General features: G+C 47.7%; 1 protein-coding gene across 1 annotated transcript; it reads right to left on the bottom strand.

The window, feature by feature from the left end:
* Positions 1-6,859: 6,859 nt before the first annotated feature.
* On the bottom strand, positions 6,860-15,305 carry TNFRSF4 (TNF receptor superfamily member 4). Its single transcript, XM_064678439.1, has 7 exons — positions 15,055-15,305; positions 12,944-13,066; positions 12,587-12,685; positions 11,385-11,451; positions 10,188-10,432; positions 9,255-9,380; positions 6,860-8,617 (listed from the first exon to the last, which is right to left on the bottom strand). The coding sequence occupies exons 1-7, from the start codon at positions 15,185-15,187 to the stop codon at positions 8,547-8,549; spliced, it is 864 nt and encodes a 287-aa protein (XP_064534509.1). The 5' UTR covers positions 15,188-15,305; the 3' UTR covers positions 6,860-8,546.
* Positions 15,306-15,875: the final 570 nt, after the last annotated feature.

The raw sequence follows: 15,875 nt of genomic DNA, 5'->3' as shown, positions 1-15,875 counted from the left end.
TGGCCTTGGACACTTCCAGGAGTGGGGCAGCCACAGCTTCTCTGGGAATTCCCTGCCAGCCCCTCCCCACCCTCACAGCCAAGAATTTCTTCCTAATATCCAATCTATGATTCTAAACCTCCTCTGTGTCAGTTTGAAGCCATTCCCCCTTGTCCTGCCACTCCAGGCTCTTGGAAACAGTCTGTCTGTCCTGTCAGCTCCCTTCAGGCACTGGGGGTCACAGTCAGGTCCCCCCAAAGCTCCTCTTCTCCAGGCTGAACAATTCCAGCTCTCCCAGCCTTTCTTTCTATCCACAGTATTTTCTCTCTGCCTAGAGTTTTATCAAGCATATCTGTTTAAAATGAAGGGATTTAATTTTAAATTAAAAGAGACAGGAGAGACAAGGGCAGGATGGTGGTGCCAGGGCTCATTCCCCTGGAGCTCAGCACCGAACAACAACCACCAGCACGACCTAAACAGCCAATTAATTGGAATTTTTTAGCTCAGTGTCACACAGAGAACAGAGAAGGGACCTCTGAGGGCCCCACTGAGCCCACAAGTGGTACCCAAGGGGGTGCAGGCAGTTGGCCCAGCTGGTACCTGCCACCTGGTGTTTATCAGATCATTTATTTATTTTTCTCTCTCTTTTGGACCGTTGGGTGGGTTTGGGGGTTTTTTTTAGGTTCTTTTTTCCCCCCCAAAATTGCCCTGTACGTGTTTTTCATTCTTGTTCAAGCATTACAGTCGCAATGACACTGTGAGATGGTGGAACATTTCCAGTCAGATCACAGACAACAGTTGTTCAAGCCAAGTCTAAAGCTCTAGAGTCAGCAGTGACCTTTCAGAGGTAACTTGACTATCTGGCTTTAAAATCTTTGGGGTTTTTCAGCCTTACCTGTCTCTGCTGGAAGGTGACATTTCAGCTGTCGGCCCCTTCCTCGCTCAGACCCCAAAATCAGGGCTCCACTTCCTACCCCGACCTCCCCAGGGGAAAGGTCTCTGTTCCAGCCCCTCCTGTCCATCCCAGGCCTTCCTCAGGGCAAACTGAGGCTCAGACATCGATGCACCTTGTGCTGGAACAGGGAAAATGCCCTTCCAGACCCCCTCATCCCTTCTCCCTGCACCCAGAACACAAGGAGTGCTCAGGGATGAGACCTGAAGGAAGAACCAGGTTCCTTTTTTGGCCACTGCTGACCTGCCCAAATGATTAATCTTTTTTGGGGGGGGAAAAAACCAAAACCAACCAAAATAAAACCAAAATAAAAAATAGCCTGAACCACCCCTCAACCCCAAAATTAGTTCTTGGCACTCCAGCAGCTTTACTGCTTGGCCCTCACGTCAGCAGTGAGGGAACTTTGTCACCAGAGAGAATATTTGGTTTCCTGACACTGAGTTTTTGCTGATTACCCATAAGGGGTGACCAAAGAAAGCCTCCAGTTCTCCTGTAAGAGGCTGTTCACGTGAAAGCTGCGTAATTGCTGAATGACTAACGAGCTTTGTTGGGCCCAAATTTGCCTTGTAAGCTCCAGCTCATCAATTCTTTTCGTGCCACCGTGGAAAAACTCCACGAGAACCTGCAGGATTCACATCCTGTTGAGAGGGGGGAACTGGTTTGTGCTCCTGGGGAACAATTGTCTGTCAGGGTTTGAGGAAAAAGCCCTTTGCTGGGACAGCACCAAGAGATGTCACTCAGGAGATGAAGGGGTTTGGCACAGCAGGGAGTTTAAAGCAGTGGAATTGGGGAAGAGGCTGGAAAATGAGTCCTGGGAGGAGCAGTGGAGGGAGCTGGGGAGGCTCAGCCTGGAGAAAAGGAGGCTCAGGAAGGATCTTGTTGCTCTCCACAACTCCCTGACAGGAGGGATGAGCTGGAGGGGATCAGGCTCTGCTCCCAGGGAACAAGGGACAGGAGGAGAGGGAATGGCCTCCAGCTGTGCCAGGAGAGGGTCAGGTTGGACATCAGGAGGAATTTCCTCATGGAAAGGGTTGTTAAACATTGCCATGGGCTGCCCAGGGAGGTTTGGAGTCCCCAGCCCTGGAGGTGTCCAAGGAAGGGCTGGAGGTGGCACTCAGTGCTCTGGGCAGGGGGATGAGGCGGGGACGGGTCAAAGTTTGGGATCAACAATCCTGGAGGTGCTTTCCCACCTCAGGGAATGAATTCTGTGAGCCTGGGGGGGAGCAGCAGCTCTGCTGGGCTGCAGAGAGCCTGGAGGGACACGGGCAGAGTCCAGGGTGCAGCTCAGCCCTGCAGTGGGGGCACGGTGAGGGTGGCACAGGGACAGCAGGACACCCCTAGGACACCCCTAGGACACCCCCCAGCAGTGACAGCTCACCCAGTGCTGCCCAAAGACTGGGGTGGAAAAAAAGCTGGAGGGCAAATAATTTATCTGCTGCCTGAAGCCAGGAGATAAAACTGCTGTGTTCCTTCAAATTGCTGTGTTCCTTCCTTTTTTTGGTTTTCCCTTTTTCCTAGAAGTTCTGCTTTTTTGCCAACCTGGAGCATTTGCAGTGACAGGACTGGGGCTGCCAGACCTTGAGGTCTTGCAGTGCCTCATTCCTGCTCCCTTTGTCTCTCAGAGAGGATCTCACCTGGCCCAGGAGAGACAAACAACGTGGCAGAACCCATAAAATGAGTTAAACCCTCACCCCAAACCCTCAGGGCTTTACAAGGACCTCCAGATCCTTCCCAAGGAAGGTCACTTGTGCAAGGAGTCACCTCTCTGGGCTTCAAAAGTGAGCCCAGGGAGTAAAAAAACTGAATTCCCAGAGGGAAACCAACCCAGACAGAGGCAAAACCCCCCAACCAGGCTTTGTGTTCCCTTCCCATCTTCAGCAGCTGGCTGAGTGTCTGTCCCTGACCTTTCTGATGGCAAACCTGAGTCACTGCGAGGCTCCTCCGAAGCAGGGGAGGATGTGAAGAGAAAAAAAGCAGGAGATAAAGGATCTGGGGTAGCCACAGCAACAGAAACTCGTCACAGGCTGGGGAGAAACCCACGAAGAAGAAAAAAGGCAAAGGAGGAAGTGAACATGAAAAGCATAAAGTGACAGATCGGGGGGGGGGGGGAGTTTTGGGTCTTGTTAAAAATAATTATGATCACTCCTGTAACACGAAATACGTCTGGAACAGCCAGGTCTGAGAGGAGGGTTCACAGACAGCAAAACCCAGCTCATTTTTTCCAGGGTGGCTCTCAAATACTGTCTGTTCTTACCCCAGTCCTTCTCCAAAACTGAATGACTGCTATCTGTTCTCGCCCCAATCCTCCTCTAAAACTGAATGACTGCTGTTTCTCTTCTTGCCCCAATCCTTCTCCAAAACTGAAGGCAGCACAGCAATAATGAAAAAGAAAAAGGAAAATCCCTGAATTTTAAACAAATATGCTTGATAAAACTCCAGGCAGAGAGAAAAATACTGTGGATAGAAAGACAAGACGACTTGGGGTTTTGTTTGGTTTTCCTCCCGGGTTTTGGGAGCAACCCAAACCTCTGCAGCTCCTCACGAACAGTGGAAGGGGCTGTAACTCATGGCCGGTGCAGCTGAAAGGAAATGGAATTATCCACGGAAAAAAGGGCATTATTCTCCCCCAGAAATACAGTTATTAGTCATTTTTACAGTTGGTTCTTAAAACAATCCCGACAACAGTCAGACACAAAGCAGCCCAGCCTCACGTTACCTGCTCACACTGGGGGTGAAAAATAAAAGCTGAAGTGTCTCTCAAGTGCCTGAAAAAGAGGGGAAATCTGAAAGGTTGAAAAACAGGAACTCACTTGGTGACAAGGCCTGCACCTCTGAGAAGGGAAAGTTTCATTTCTGGCAGTAGGAAGACGAGCGTGGGCAGAGGCAGCACCAAATCATTCACCACTCTCAGCCTGTGTTCAGCAACTTCCTGGCATTTTAGGGAGGACTGGACCAAAAAAAAAAAAATTCCAAGCGAGTTTTTCACAGAAAAGTGACAACGGCAATTAAAAATAAAAAATTGCTATTCCTTCATTTCCAGGGAAATATTTGTGCTGGTTTATTTAAACTGGCAACTCACCAACCAACACCCAAATCCTCAGCAAATCCAATCACAAATCACAAACTGCTTTGGGTTGGAAAGGATCTTAAAGAAAAGCTCATCCAAACCTCCTGCCATGGGCAGGATTCCCAGTAAACGCCTTCAATCCTATCAAATATTGAGTTTTTTGATGGAATTATCCAGCACAGGGATGGGATCACCCAGCACAGGGGTGGGATCACCCAGCACGGGGATGGGATCACCCAGTGTAGGAAGGGGATTATCCAGCACAGGGATGGGATCACCCAGTGTAGGAATGGGATCACCCAGCACAGGGATGGGATCACCCAGCACAGAAATGGGATCACCCAGTACAGAAATGGGATCACCCAGCACAGGGATGGGATCACCCAGTGTAGGAATGGGATCACCCAGCACAGGGATGGGATCACCCAGTGTAGGAATGGGATCACCCAGCACAGGAATGGGATCACCCAGCACAGGAATGGGATCACCCAGCACAGAAATGGGATCACCCAGCACAGGGATGGGATCACCCAGCACAGGGATGGGATCACCCAGCACAGGGATGGGATCACCCAGCACAGGGATGGGATCACCCAGCACAGGGATGGGATCACCCAGTGTAGGAGTGGGATTATCCAGCACAGGGATGGGATCACCCAGCACAGGGATGGGATTATCCAGCACAGGGGTGGGATCACCCAGCACAGGGATGGGATCACCCAGCACAGGGGTGGGATCCAACTCTAGGGCAGGATTGAGCAAATGCCACTTGTCCTCAGCTCCCCCAGCAGGGCCAGGAGATGTTCCTTCTCCAGCCCTGTTTTTTGAGGAAATCTCCAGCTGGGGAAGCTGCAGGAAGGAACAAGAACACTCAGCATCGGGTTCATTCCTGTTCAGCTGAGGCAGGAAACGAGGGAGATTCCTGGAAGCAGCTGATGAGCCCACGGGACAGAGGGGCTAAGACTTGTGACACGCCACCAGCTCATCTGTTCCTGTGGGCTGCCCTTATCACAACCCACAGCAGCCTCACAGGGCCCAGGAGTTCTCAGCACCTCTCTCACTTACAGGGAAACGTGGTTCCTGCCCCGTGGCCCCCGAGCTGCTGCTGCCCACGGGCTGATGCTGCTCCTCTTCCGAGAACCTGCCGGGTGTTCCCTGGAATCCCTGCTCAGAGTCATCCACCCACCCCCCAGGAGGAGTGAACCTTGAGGTTCAAAGAGCTCTTCTGGAGGGGCTGAGCCTTATCATGTGCCAGGTCCTGCCCTTTGGCCACAACAACCCCCTGCAGTGCTACAGGCTGGGGACAGAGGGGCTGGAGAGCAGCCAGGCAGGGAGGGAGCTGGGAGTGGGGATGGACAGGGAGCTGAACAGGAGCCAGAGTGTGCCCAGGGGGACAAGAGGGCCAATGGATCCTGGCCTGGCTCAGGAACAGGGTGGCCAACAGGGCCAGGGAAGTGATTCTTCCCCTGGACTCAGCACTGGTGAGGCCACCCCTGGAGTGCTGTGTCCAGTTCTGGGCCCTCAGCTCAGGAAGGACATGGAGGGGCTGGAGCAGGTCCAGAGAAGAGCAACAAGGCTGGGGAAGGGACTGGAGCACAAGTGCTGTGAGGAGAGGCTGAGGGAGCTGGGGCTGTTCAGCCTGGAGAAGAGGAGACTCAGGGGAGACCTCCTCACTCTCTGCAACTCCCTGACAGGAGGGGGGAGCCAGGGGGGGGTTGGTCTCTTTTCCCAGGAACCAGCAGTAGGACAAGAGGGCTCAGTCTTAAACTGTGCCAGGGGAGGTTTAGGTTGGATATTAGGAAGAATTTCTTTGCAGAGAGGGTGCTCAGCCATTGGAATGGGCTGCCCAGGGAAGGGGTGGATTCTCCATCCCTGGAGGTTTTTAAGCTGAGACTGGATGTGGCATCAGTGCCATGGGCTGGGAACCACAGCGGGGTTGGATCAAGGGTTGGACTTGATGATCTGGGAGGTCCCTTCCAACCCAGCTGATTCTATGATTCTATGGCCACCCCATCACCTCTGTGGTCAGAGCTGCTCCAGGCTGGGTCTGCAGAGCAGATGCTGCACCCACAGTTCTCAGGTCCCACAGGAAGCCAAGGGCAAGGCAGGGGCAGAACTCAAAGCCACGACTGAGCATTTGGTGAGCACAGAACGTCCTGAGCTAGAAAGGACCCACAAAGGTCATCCAGTCCAACCCCTGGCCCTGCACAGACACCCCAACAATCCCACCCTGTCCCTCAGAGCGTTGTCCAAACCCTCCTGGAGCTCTGGCAGCCTTGGGGCTGTGCCCAAACCCTGGGGAGCCTGGTCAGTGCCCAACAACCCTCTGGGGGAAGAACCTTTTCCTGAGATCCAACCTAACCCTGCTCTGGCACAACTTCAGGGCATTCCCTTGGGTCCTGTCGCTGCTCACACTGCCTTCTACCTTTAAAACAACTTTTAAGAACCAAGCATAGTTTATCTCACCAAATTATTCACAGTTCAAAATGAAATGATTTAACCAAACCATTAGATCCCTCCCACAGTAGCTGTCACACAAGCAGTTAAATAATCAGCTGCTGCATAATGTTACTTTTTATGTAAAGAAGCTGATTATTACTTGTTATCTCTATAAACTAAATTGAATTTAAGCAACAACAAGAACTAAAAAACCCCCTAAAATTAATTCACAAGACAAGCCAGAAAAGTCCTGAGACTTGCAGCACTATGAGGTCAATTAAAAGCCTTTCAGCAATCATTGCAAAATGTTATTTGCTAGACTCACAGTGCCTGCCCCTCCCCTGAGTTAATCCTGCTTTCTGCAGGAATTTCACACTCCAGAATTTTTGCTCCCGATCCCACACACCACACACACACACGGGCAGAGCTGCGACCACACCTTTATTTGCAGAAGTCCCTCTCAGCCCTTTGTATACAATACAAATGTTTCCATCCAACACAAATGTTTCTATACATCGTATATATGCACCTGGAAAACAGGAAAAATCCTGGCTAAGTCCCCCATATGTATAACATATAAGGAAACTTATGTTTAAAAACATGGGTTTAGACACCCCTTTGTATTCTTGAATACATTTTTAGCTGCATATTTTCTCATATGCTTCGGTGCTGTGGGATCCAAAGTGTCATTTCTGAGGGGTTACCTACAGGGGAGGTACATTTGAAGTGGAAACCACTTCTGAATTATGTCACTCTCAAGTTTGCTGCCTCTTGAACTTGAGGCATTTCAAACACATCAAAAGCTGCCCACGACAACACTTCAGGTTCCTCCCAGATTTTCGAATTTACTGTCTTAAAAAAACCAAAAAAATAAATCAGAATGCTTTTCAAAACACTCCAGGCCGCTGAACTTGTGGGAAAAATCAGACAAGTAAAGTTACACACATAGTGTGTGGGGGTTTTAATGGCAGGGATGGAAGGTTCTGGGTGGGGGTTCCACTCCCAGTGTGCTCGAGGGGATCAGAGTTTAGGGCAGAGCAGAGTTCAGGCAGCAAAATCTCTGCCCAAATGCTGCCCCAAAGGCCCAGATATTCAGCACTGGGTTAATAAATCAGCTCGTGCCTCTTCCCAGGGAGCAGCCAGGGAATGGATGTCTTTTCTAAGCCATGTTTTTTGCAACAATCAGCCCTTCCAGCCCCCTGAACATTCCCTGCCATCCCAAGGCAGTGCCCAGGAATGCACGGAGCACTCCCAGCCCAGGATGTGAGCACGGGATGTGCCTGGGAGGGAGAACCACAAAATTCCAACGGGAACAGCTGCTCCCTGAGGCCAAAGGGGCACCGAGGAGCCCCAGAGGGACCCAAGTGAACAGTTCCACAATTAAACAGTTCCACAATTAAACAGTCCCACAATTAAACAGTCCCACAATTAAACAGTCCCACAATTAAACAGTCCCACAATTAAACAGTCCCACAATTAAACAGTCCCACAATTAAACAGTCCCACAATTAAACAGTCCCACAATTAAACAGTCCCACAATTAAACAGTCCCACAATTAAACAGTCCCACAATCAAACAGTCCCACAATCAAACAGTCCCACAATCAAACAGTCCCACAATCAAACAGTCCCACAATTAAACAGCTCCACAATTAAACAGTCCCACAATTAAACAGTCCCACAATTAAACAGTCCCACAATTAAACAGTCCCACAATTAAACAGTCCCACAATCAAACAGCTCCACAATCAAACAGCTCCACAATCAAACAGCTCCACAATCAAACAGCTCCACAATTAAACAGCTCCACAATTAAACAGCTCCACAATCAAACAGCTCCACAGTCAAACAGCTCCACAATTAAACAGCTCCACAATCAAACAGCTCCACAATTAAACAGTCCCACAATTAAACAGCTCCACAATCAAACAGCTCCACAGTCAAACAGCTCCACAATCAAACAGCTCCACAATCAAACAGCTCCACAATCAAACAGCTCCACAATTAAACAGCTCCACAGTCAAACAGCTCCACACAGTCCCAGAACAGGTACATCCCTTGGAAGAACCCCCAGGCTCAGAAATGCAGGAGACAGCAAAGAATGGGAAGTCAGTTCTTGATGAGGCTGGAATTGGAGTCCACCTGTTCCTCCTGGATAGGAATTCGACAGCTCCCATCCTCTGAAAGAGAGAATTATAAAAGTAAATACTCAATAAAAATACCAAATAAAAATACCAAATAAAAGTAAAAACTGAATAAAAATAAATACTAAAAAAATATAAATACTAAATTAAAAAATTAAACAATAAATAAATAAAAACTAGATAAAAAATAAATACGAAATAAAAAATAAAAACTAAATAAAAATAAAAACGAAATAAAAATAAAAACGAAATAAAAATAAAAACGAAATAAAAATAAAAATGAAATAAAAATAAAAACGAAATAATAAAAATAAAAACGAAATAAAAATAAAAACGAAATAAAACCAAAAACAAAAATAAAAATTAAATATTAAAAACAAATACTAAATAAATAAACCCCAAATAGAAATAAACCCCAAATAAAAATAAACCCCAAATAAAAATAAACCCCAAATAAAAATAAACCCCAAATAAAAATAAACCCCAAATAAAAATAAACCCCAAATAAAAATAAACACTGGGCTTTAAAACTGGGACCTCCAGCCAGCAGGACTAAACCTGGGCTAAACCTCTGGAACTGCAGGTTTCATTAGGATTAATTATCAATTTTCCAGCAGGAGGGCCCTGATTGTTCTTTTTTCCCATATGTTTTATGCCATAAAAAGAAGCTCACTCTGGTTGTTGCTCCCACGAGGCCTCCCCTTGGTCTCTTTTCTGGCTGCTTGGATGATGAGCAGCAGGATGGACATTCCACTCACCAGGAGCAGGATCAGACACAGCAGGAGGAGGGAGAGAGAGCCTGGGAAACAATACAGGAAGAGATATTAATAAAAAAAGATTCAAAAAATTCAAAGATTAAAAAAAAAGCTCCAGCTGGAGCTTTCCAGCTTCAAAAGGAGGGATCTGGAAGTACCCCTGAACCACAAAGCCTAAAAATCCCAAATCTGGGATCTTGGGTCTCACTGGAAAGCTGTGTAAAATAAAGATATGGTTCTGAGAGAGAGTGGGATTTCCCCTCCCAGGAAAATCAAGTTTGATTTCCCCTCCCAGAAAAAATCAGTTTGATTTTATCCCCCAGAAAAAAATCAGTGGGATTTCTCCTCCCAGAAAAATCAGTTTGATTTCCCCTCTCAGGAAGATCTTCACCCCCCAGGAAAATCAGTTTGATTTTATCCCTCCAGGAAAATCAGTTGGATTTCCCCTCCCAGGAAAATCTTCACTGCCCAGGAAAATCAGTTTGATTTCCCCTCAGGAAAATCTTCACTGCCCAGGAAAATCAGTTTGATTTCCCCTCCAAGGAAAAATCAGTGGGATTTCACCCCACAGAAAAAATCAGTGGGATTTCCCCTCCCAGGAAAATCTTCACCCCCCAGAAAAATCAGTTTGATTTCCCCTTCTAGAAAAAAATCAGTTTGATTTCAGCCCCCCAGAAAAATCTTCACTGTCCAGGAAAATCAGTTTGATTTCCCCTCTTGGAAAAATCAGTTTGCTTTCCCCTCCCAGGAAAAATCAGTGGGATTTCCCCTCTTGGAAAACCAGCTGGAGGGTGCAAATCCCTGCCCAGCTCCTGCAAGCCCAGCCCAGCCTTGGCCAGTGCCCTCCTTACCCCAGCTGGTGTCTGTGGGGTCGGTGGGGTCGGGGCAGATGGAAGGACCTTCCCCAGCTCTGGGTGGGGAGGAGATCCCAGCAGTGGAGCTCTTGTTATCCCTGTTTTCCCTCTGGAAAGTGCTCAGGACACTCCAGGCAGGGGTTGGAGTCCCAGGGACCTCTGGCAGGGGGACAGGGTTGCTGCAAACAGCATCCTGGGCCTCTGTCCCTGCTCTCAGGATGCTCTTCCCAAGGCTGCTGCAGCTGGGAAAAAGAAATACTCAGTAAAAATAGCAAATAAAAAATAGCAAATAAAAATAGCAAATAAAAAATAGCAAATAAAAAATAGCAAATAAAAAATAGCAAATAAAAATACCAAATAAAAATACCAAATAAAAATACCAAATAAAAATACCAAATAAAAATACCAAATAAAAATACCAAATAAAAATACCAAATAAAAATACCAAAAATCAGTGGGAATTTTCAAGCATTTGCTGCAATGGCTTTCTGAGTTATATCCACCACAATCCTGGTCTGAGCAGCACAAACTCAGGGGGTTATTTTTCCTGGAGTGCACAGAGATGTGGAGAACAACTGAGGGGTTTTATTAGTGGCAAAACAATCCCACTGGGATTTTCTGACAGGTAACAGCCCTGCATTTGGCCAAGGAACCTTCTGGACACAAACAAAGCATCCTGGGCCTCTGTCCCTGCTCAAAGGGGGTTTTCCCAAGGCTGCTGCAGCTGGGAAGAAATCAGGGGAATTTTTCAAGCACTTGCTGCAGTGGCTTTCTGAATTATATCCACCACAACCCTTGTCTGAGCAGCACAAACTCAGGGGTTATTTTTCCTGGAGTGCACAGAGATGTGGAGAACAACTGAGGCAATCAAAGTTATTAGTGGAAAAACAATCCTACTGGGATTTTCTGACAGGTGACAGCCCTGAGGCACAGCTGCACCTGGCCAGGGGAACCTTTAATATAGAACCAAAAATTACAAATCTTTACAAAAAAAGGCTGAGAATTCTGTTGTGGGAGGTGAGGAGAGAAAGGGCCAAAGGCTTCAAATCAGCACAGGCTGCTCCAGGCTCCTGAGAGCCACAGGAACACGGGTTTCACTGCCCCTACTGCAGGTTTGCTCTGCACATCCTGATTTTTTGGGGCATCAACTGCTCAAGATGTAAAGATGGACACCTCTGGATCAGTGACACCTACTTGGTCCAAGGCTGACACTTCTCGTTCCTTCCTGGGGAGAAAGTTCCCTCAGGACACGGTGAACACACTGGAAAAAAGGGAATAAAGCAGGCAGGGGGTGAGCCCAGGGAGCAACACAACTGTGTGACAGCTACAGAAAAATGAAATAATAATTTAGAACGGTCTGGCTTGTAGAACAGACCCACCAAAAGCCTCTAAAAATCCAAGATATTGGGGCAGAAGTAACACAGCACAGCCAGTGGTTGGTTTTAATCTGCAAGTGGCAGGATTTCCTGCTTTGGCCACTGGGAAATGATGGATATTACCAAGGAGAACGTTCCTGTTTCTGACAGGAATCACAGAGCAACAAGTTTGAACAACTCCCCTCGTGGGGAGATGTCCAAGAGAGAAATTCCAGCAGCTTTTACACTGGAAATAAGAGGAGACAAATGACAATAGCTTTTTTTTTACACTGGAAATGACCACCTCAGTCTGGTGTGGGGGCAAGAGCTGGGAGAGCCTGGCACATCCAGGCAGGGAGAGAGCTGGGAGTTTGGATGGACAGGAAGCTGAACAGGAGCCAGAGTGTGCCCAGGGGGACAAGAAGGCCAATGGATCCTGGCCTGGCTCAGGAACAGGGTGGCCAACAGGGCCAGGGAAGTGATTCTGCCCCTGGACTCAGCGCTGGTGAGGCCACCCCTGGAGTGCTGTGTCCAGTTCTGGGCCCTCAGCTCAGGAAGGACATGGAGGGGCTGGAGCAGGTCCAGAGAAGAGCAACAAGGCTGGGGAAGGGACTGGAGCACAAGTGCTGTGAGGAGAGGCTGAGGGAGCTGGGGCTGTTCAGCCTGGAGAAGAGGAGGCTCAGGGGAGACCTCCTCACTCTCTGCAACTCCCTGACAGGAGGAGGGAGCCAGGGGGGGTTGGTCTCTTTTCCCATCAGCAAGACAAGAGGGCTGGGTCTTCAGCTGTGCCAGGGGAGGTTTAGGTGGGATATTGGGAAGAATTTCTTTGCAGAGAGGGTGCTCAGCCATTGGAATGGGCTGCCCAGGGAAGGGGTGGATTCTCCATCCCTGGAGGTTTTTAAGCTGAGACTGGATGTGGCATCAGTGCCATGGGCTGGGAACCACAGCGGGGTTGGAACAAGGGTTGGACTTGATGATCTCAGAGGTCCCTTCCAACCCAGCTGATTCTGCGATTCTCTGATTCTCTGATCCCTGACTCACCACTCCCCAGGGGCAGCCCAGCTGGCATGAACCCTGCCCGGCACACGCACACCCTGTCCGAGGTCTTCTCACACTTCTTCACCTCCACGCTCCCCCTCTCTAAAAAAAAAAAAAAGGATTAAAAAGCAAGTGAAAGACAAGAGATAACACTGAGAGAGAACACACATTAATTCCCCACCCTGTGTGGAAACACCTGCAGGGAACAGAGAAGAACCCTGCAGGGTTTTCAGGCCCCACCACGAGCAGGAGAGATCAGACATTGGCACAACCCAGACTCTGGGTGGGAAGTGAGAAAGCAAACAGAGACTGATTCTTCCTGACTTTGTGGGAGGAAATGCCCCCCTGCCAGTGCCTTACTGGTGTTGCAGACTGTGCAGCTGTTGCAGAAGCTGTGGTGGTGCTCACTGCTGAAATATTCATCCTGGCAGGGGATACACTCCGTGTCTGCCGTGGCCGTGCAGCGGTTCCTCATCCTCTCCCCTACAACAGGGATCACAGAGCACACACTGCTTGGGATCACCACAAAATCCTCTTTTTTCCCCCCATTTTTCCCCCTGAATTAGGCTTTTCATTTTCACAGGGTAATGCATTTTCACCCATTAGGACAAAACAACACCCTGAGTGTGACGGTCCCACCTCCAGCTCTGCCTGAGAACGCTCAGCAGGTTTAGACATCCCAGCATCCCAAAAACTCCGACCCACAGCACTGGGAACGAGCAGCTGAAGTGGGATAAAAAGGGCCTGAGAGCTGAGGCAATGATTCTCCCAGCAGATCCCAAATATCCCTTCTCCAGACCACCTTTCCACAGGGTTTGGGCATCTCAGTTTGCAGCCAGTGCCCAGAAAAAAAGGCTGAGGCTTCATTCCCCAAATTGTTCTCCCAGCAGATCCCAAATATCCCTTCTCCAAACCACCTTTCCATAGAGTTTAAGCATCTCAGTTTGCAGCCAGCAGCAGGAAAAAAGGCTGAGACTTCATTCCCCAAATGGTTCTCCCAACAGATCCCAAATATCCCTTCCCCACACCACTTTTCCACAGGGTTTGGGCATCTCAGATTGCAGGGAGTGGCAGGAAAAAAAGCAGGTTTTCAGCACAGCAATAAGTTTGACTTCCAGTGTAGTACAACGGCTTTGTAACAGAACCTGCCTTCCTTCAGGAGTTAAATATATATATTTATACATAAATAATGCAATTCAGCCCAAATAACCCCAAACAGGGACAAAAATGGTTGTTTCCTTCATTTTGCTTCTCCATTTTCCCATCTGCAGGTGAATGAGCATCAAGCCTCTTGCTCACTCTAATTCTGTTTTATTGAGGGCTGAGTGGCAAAATTAGGATTCTTAGGGAGCATAATATGTGCACTAAATGCCATTTTTACCATCTGGACGAGGAAGAGACTGTGAAGAAACGTTTCCCCAACAGCAGCACATTTTCTAACAATGCAAAAACCTGATAAGAGGGGTTTTTTTCAGTTTAAGAGGGAAGAAAATGTGAGAGATAAAGTGTTATTTATCTGTCTCTGCCCACAAACCTGCCTTGAGTTCACAAACAGTCAGATTCTAAAGAATTTTGAGAATAACGCCACAAACTGCCTCAAAACTTAAGATTAAAGGCTGATTTTAGCCCAATTAGCATCCTGGAGGATAAAACTCCTGCATCCATCTTGGGGATAGATTTAATGATGAAAATAAGAAGTAAGGAGGGAAAACCAAGCTGGTTTTTCCTGACAAAAGGCTGAAATCCCTCCTGGAGACTCATGGATTGGGGGAAAAAACTAGTTCAATCTTTACAAGAAGAAAGGAGGAAACAAATACAGTCCCTGTCAAGTAACTTTGCTCATCTTCATCCAGGAATAAAGTATTTTTCCTTAAAAAAACCAAAACCCACCTTGTTACACTTTGCTGATCTCTATGATCCAAGAACATTGATTTTTTTTCCCTTAAAAAACCCACCAGTAACAGGAGTAATATAAACTCTGCCACAAAGGAAAAAGCTTCAAAAACCACCTTTAGCAACAGAATTAATAATTTTTGTTGTTATCTGAGACTTCTGAGGTTCTTTATGTGATAAAAGACAACAGAAATGCCACCACTCTTTTTTTTTCCTGACAACACTCCCAAAGTGAAAATGCACTTGACTGACACATTAGACACACAGAAATTACAGAATAAAAGGAAGATCCCTAAATTTTGTATGTCATAGAAAGGAAAAAAAATCTGAAAGATTTTTTATGTCACAGAAAGATTTATCTGATTTTATGCTATAGAAAGAAAAAAAGCTCCTCACCAAATTTTCTCTACGTTATCCTTCCTCCAGCCTTAAATATATCCTTGTATATATTGAAATATATCCTGATATCCTGGTTTATACATTTATATATTTTATATAAAATAAAATAAACCAGAAAGCTGGTTTATACATTTATATATTTTATATAGTAAATAGATTTCCCACCGGACCCGACTTACCCGGGGCACAGTCGCTGCAGCATTTATCCCGGTACGGATATTGGTGTTCCCTGCATTCCAACCCCCGGGAATTGGGAACAGCGACCAGCAGGAGCAGGAAAACAGCGGGAAAATTCCCCCCTGGATGTGCCATCCCCGTCCCAGCCCGCTTTGGGTGCTCGGGGAGCAGCGATTTCGCAGCCCCGGGGCCACCAGAACAAATTGATATTTCGGGCGCTGGGAAATTCCCGGCGAGTTTTCCACGCCCCCTTCCTTCTTCCCACCCTCCCCTTTCCTTCTTCCCACACCACCCCGAGGAGGGTTTTTTTTTGTTAAGTTCATCACTGAAAGCTTCACAGGCAGGAAGGTAAGATGCTGAATTGCAGTTTGAGGAGGTTTCTATTCTTAGCTCTCCGCGCCGCGACTCCAAAAGAGCGGCAAAGGTCAGGCTGGGAATGCCAGGAAAAAGCAGGAAAAGCAGGGATGGAAGAGGCTGAGCAGCTCCCTGGCATCGCAGCTGTGCCCCCACCCGACACCAACAGGCAGAAAAAGCAGGGAACATGTTAAGAATTATTAAATTTAATTGTTTGGTCTCTCAGAATTTGACTCGATTGGGCAAGGAATGAAATTTTCGGTCTTCCCGTGACTGGAGCGAAGACATCCCACAGGGAGCAAATCTCTGATTTAGGCTTAATTTAGATTAAAAACCACAGCCAGGCTTCCCAAGTCACAGCCAGAGGGGCAAAGGAGACTTGCTTGGAGCCCCAGGAATTCTGGAATTGCATTTTCCTGCAGGGTTTGGGAAGGCTGGACGGCGACGTCACGGTGGGATTGATCCGGAG

Source organism: Pseudopipra pipra, chromosome 22 (assembly GCF_036250125.1).
Source record: "Pseudopipra pipra isolate bDixPip1 chromosome 22, bDixPip1.hap1, whole genome shotgun sequence".
Lineage (NCBI taxonomy): Eukaryota > Metazoa > Chordata > Aves > Passeriformes > Pipridae > Pseudopipra > Pseudopipra pipra.
Note: the sequence above shows the minus strand (reverse complement) of the source record. Positions and strands in the feature narration are given on the sequence as shown.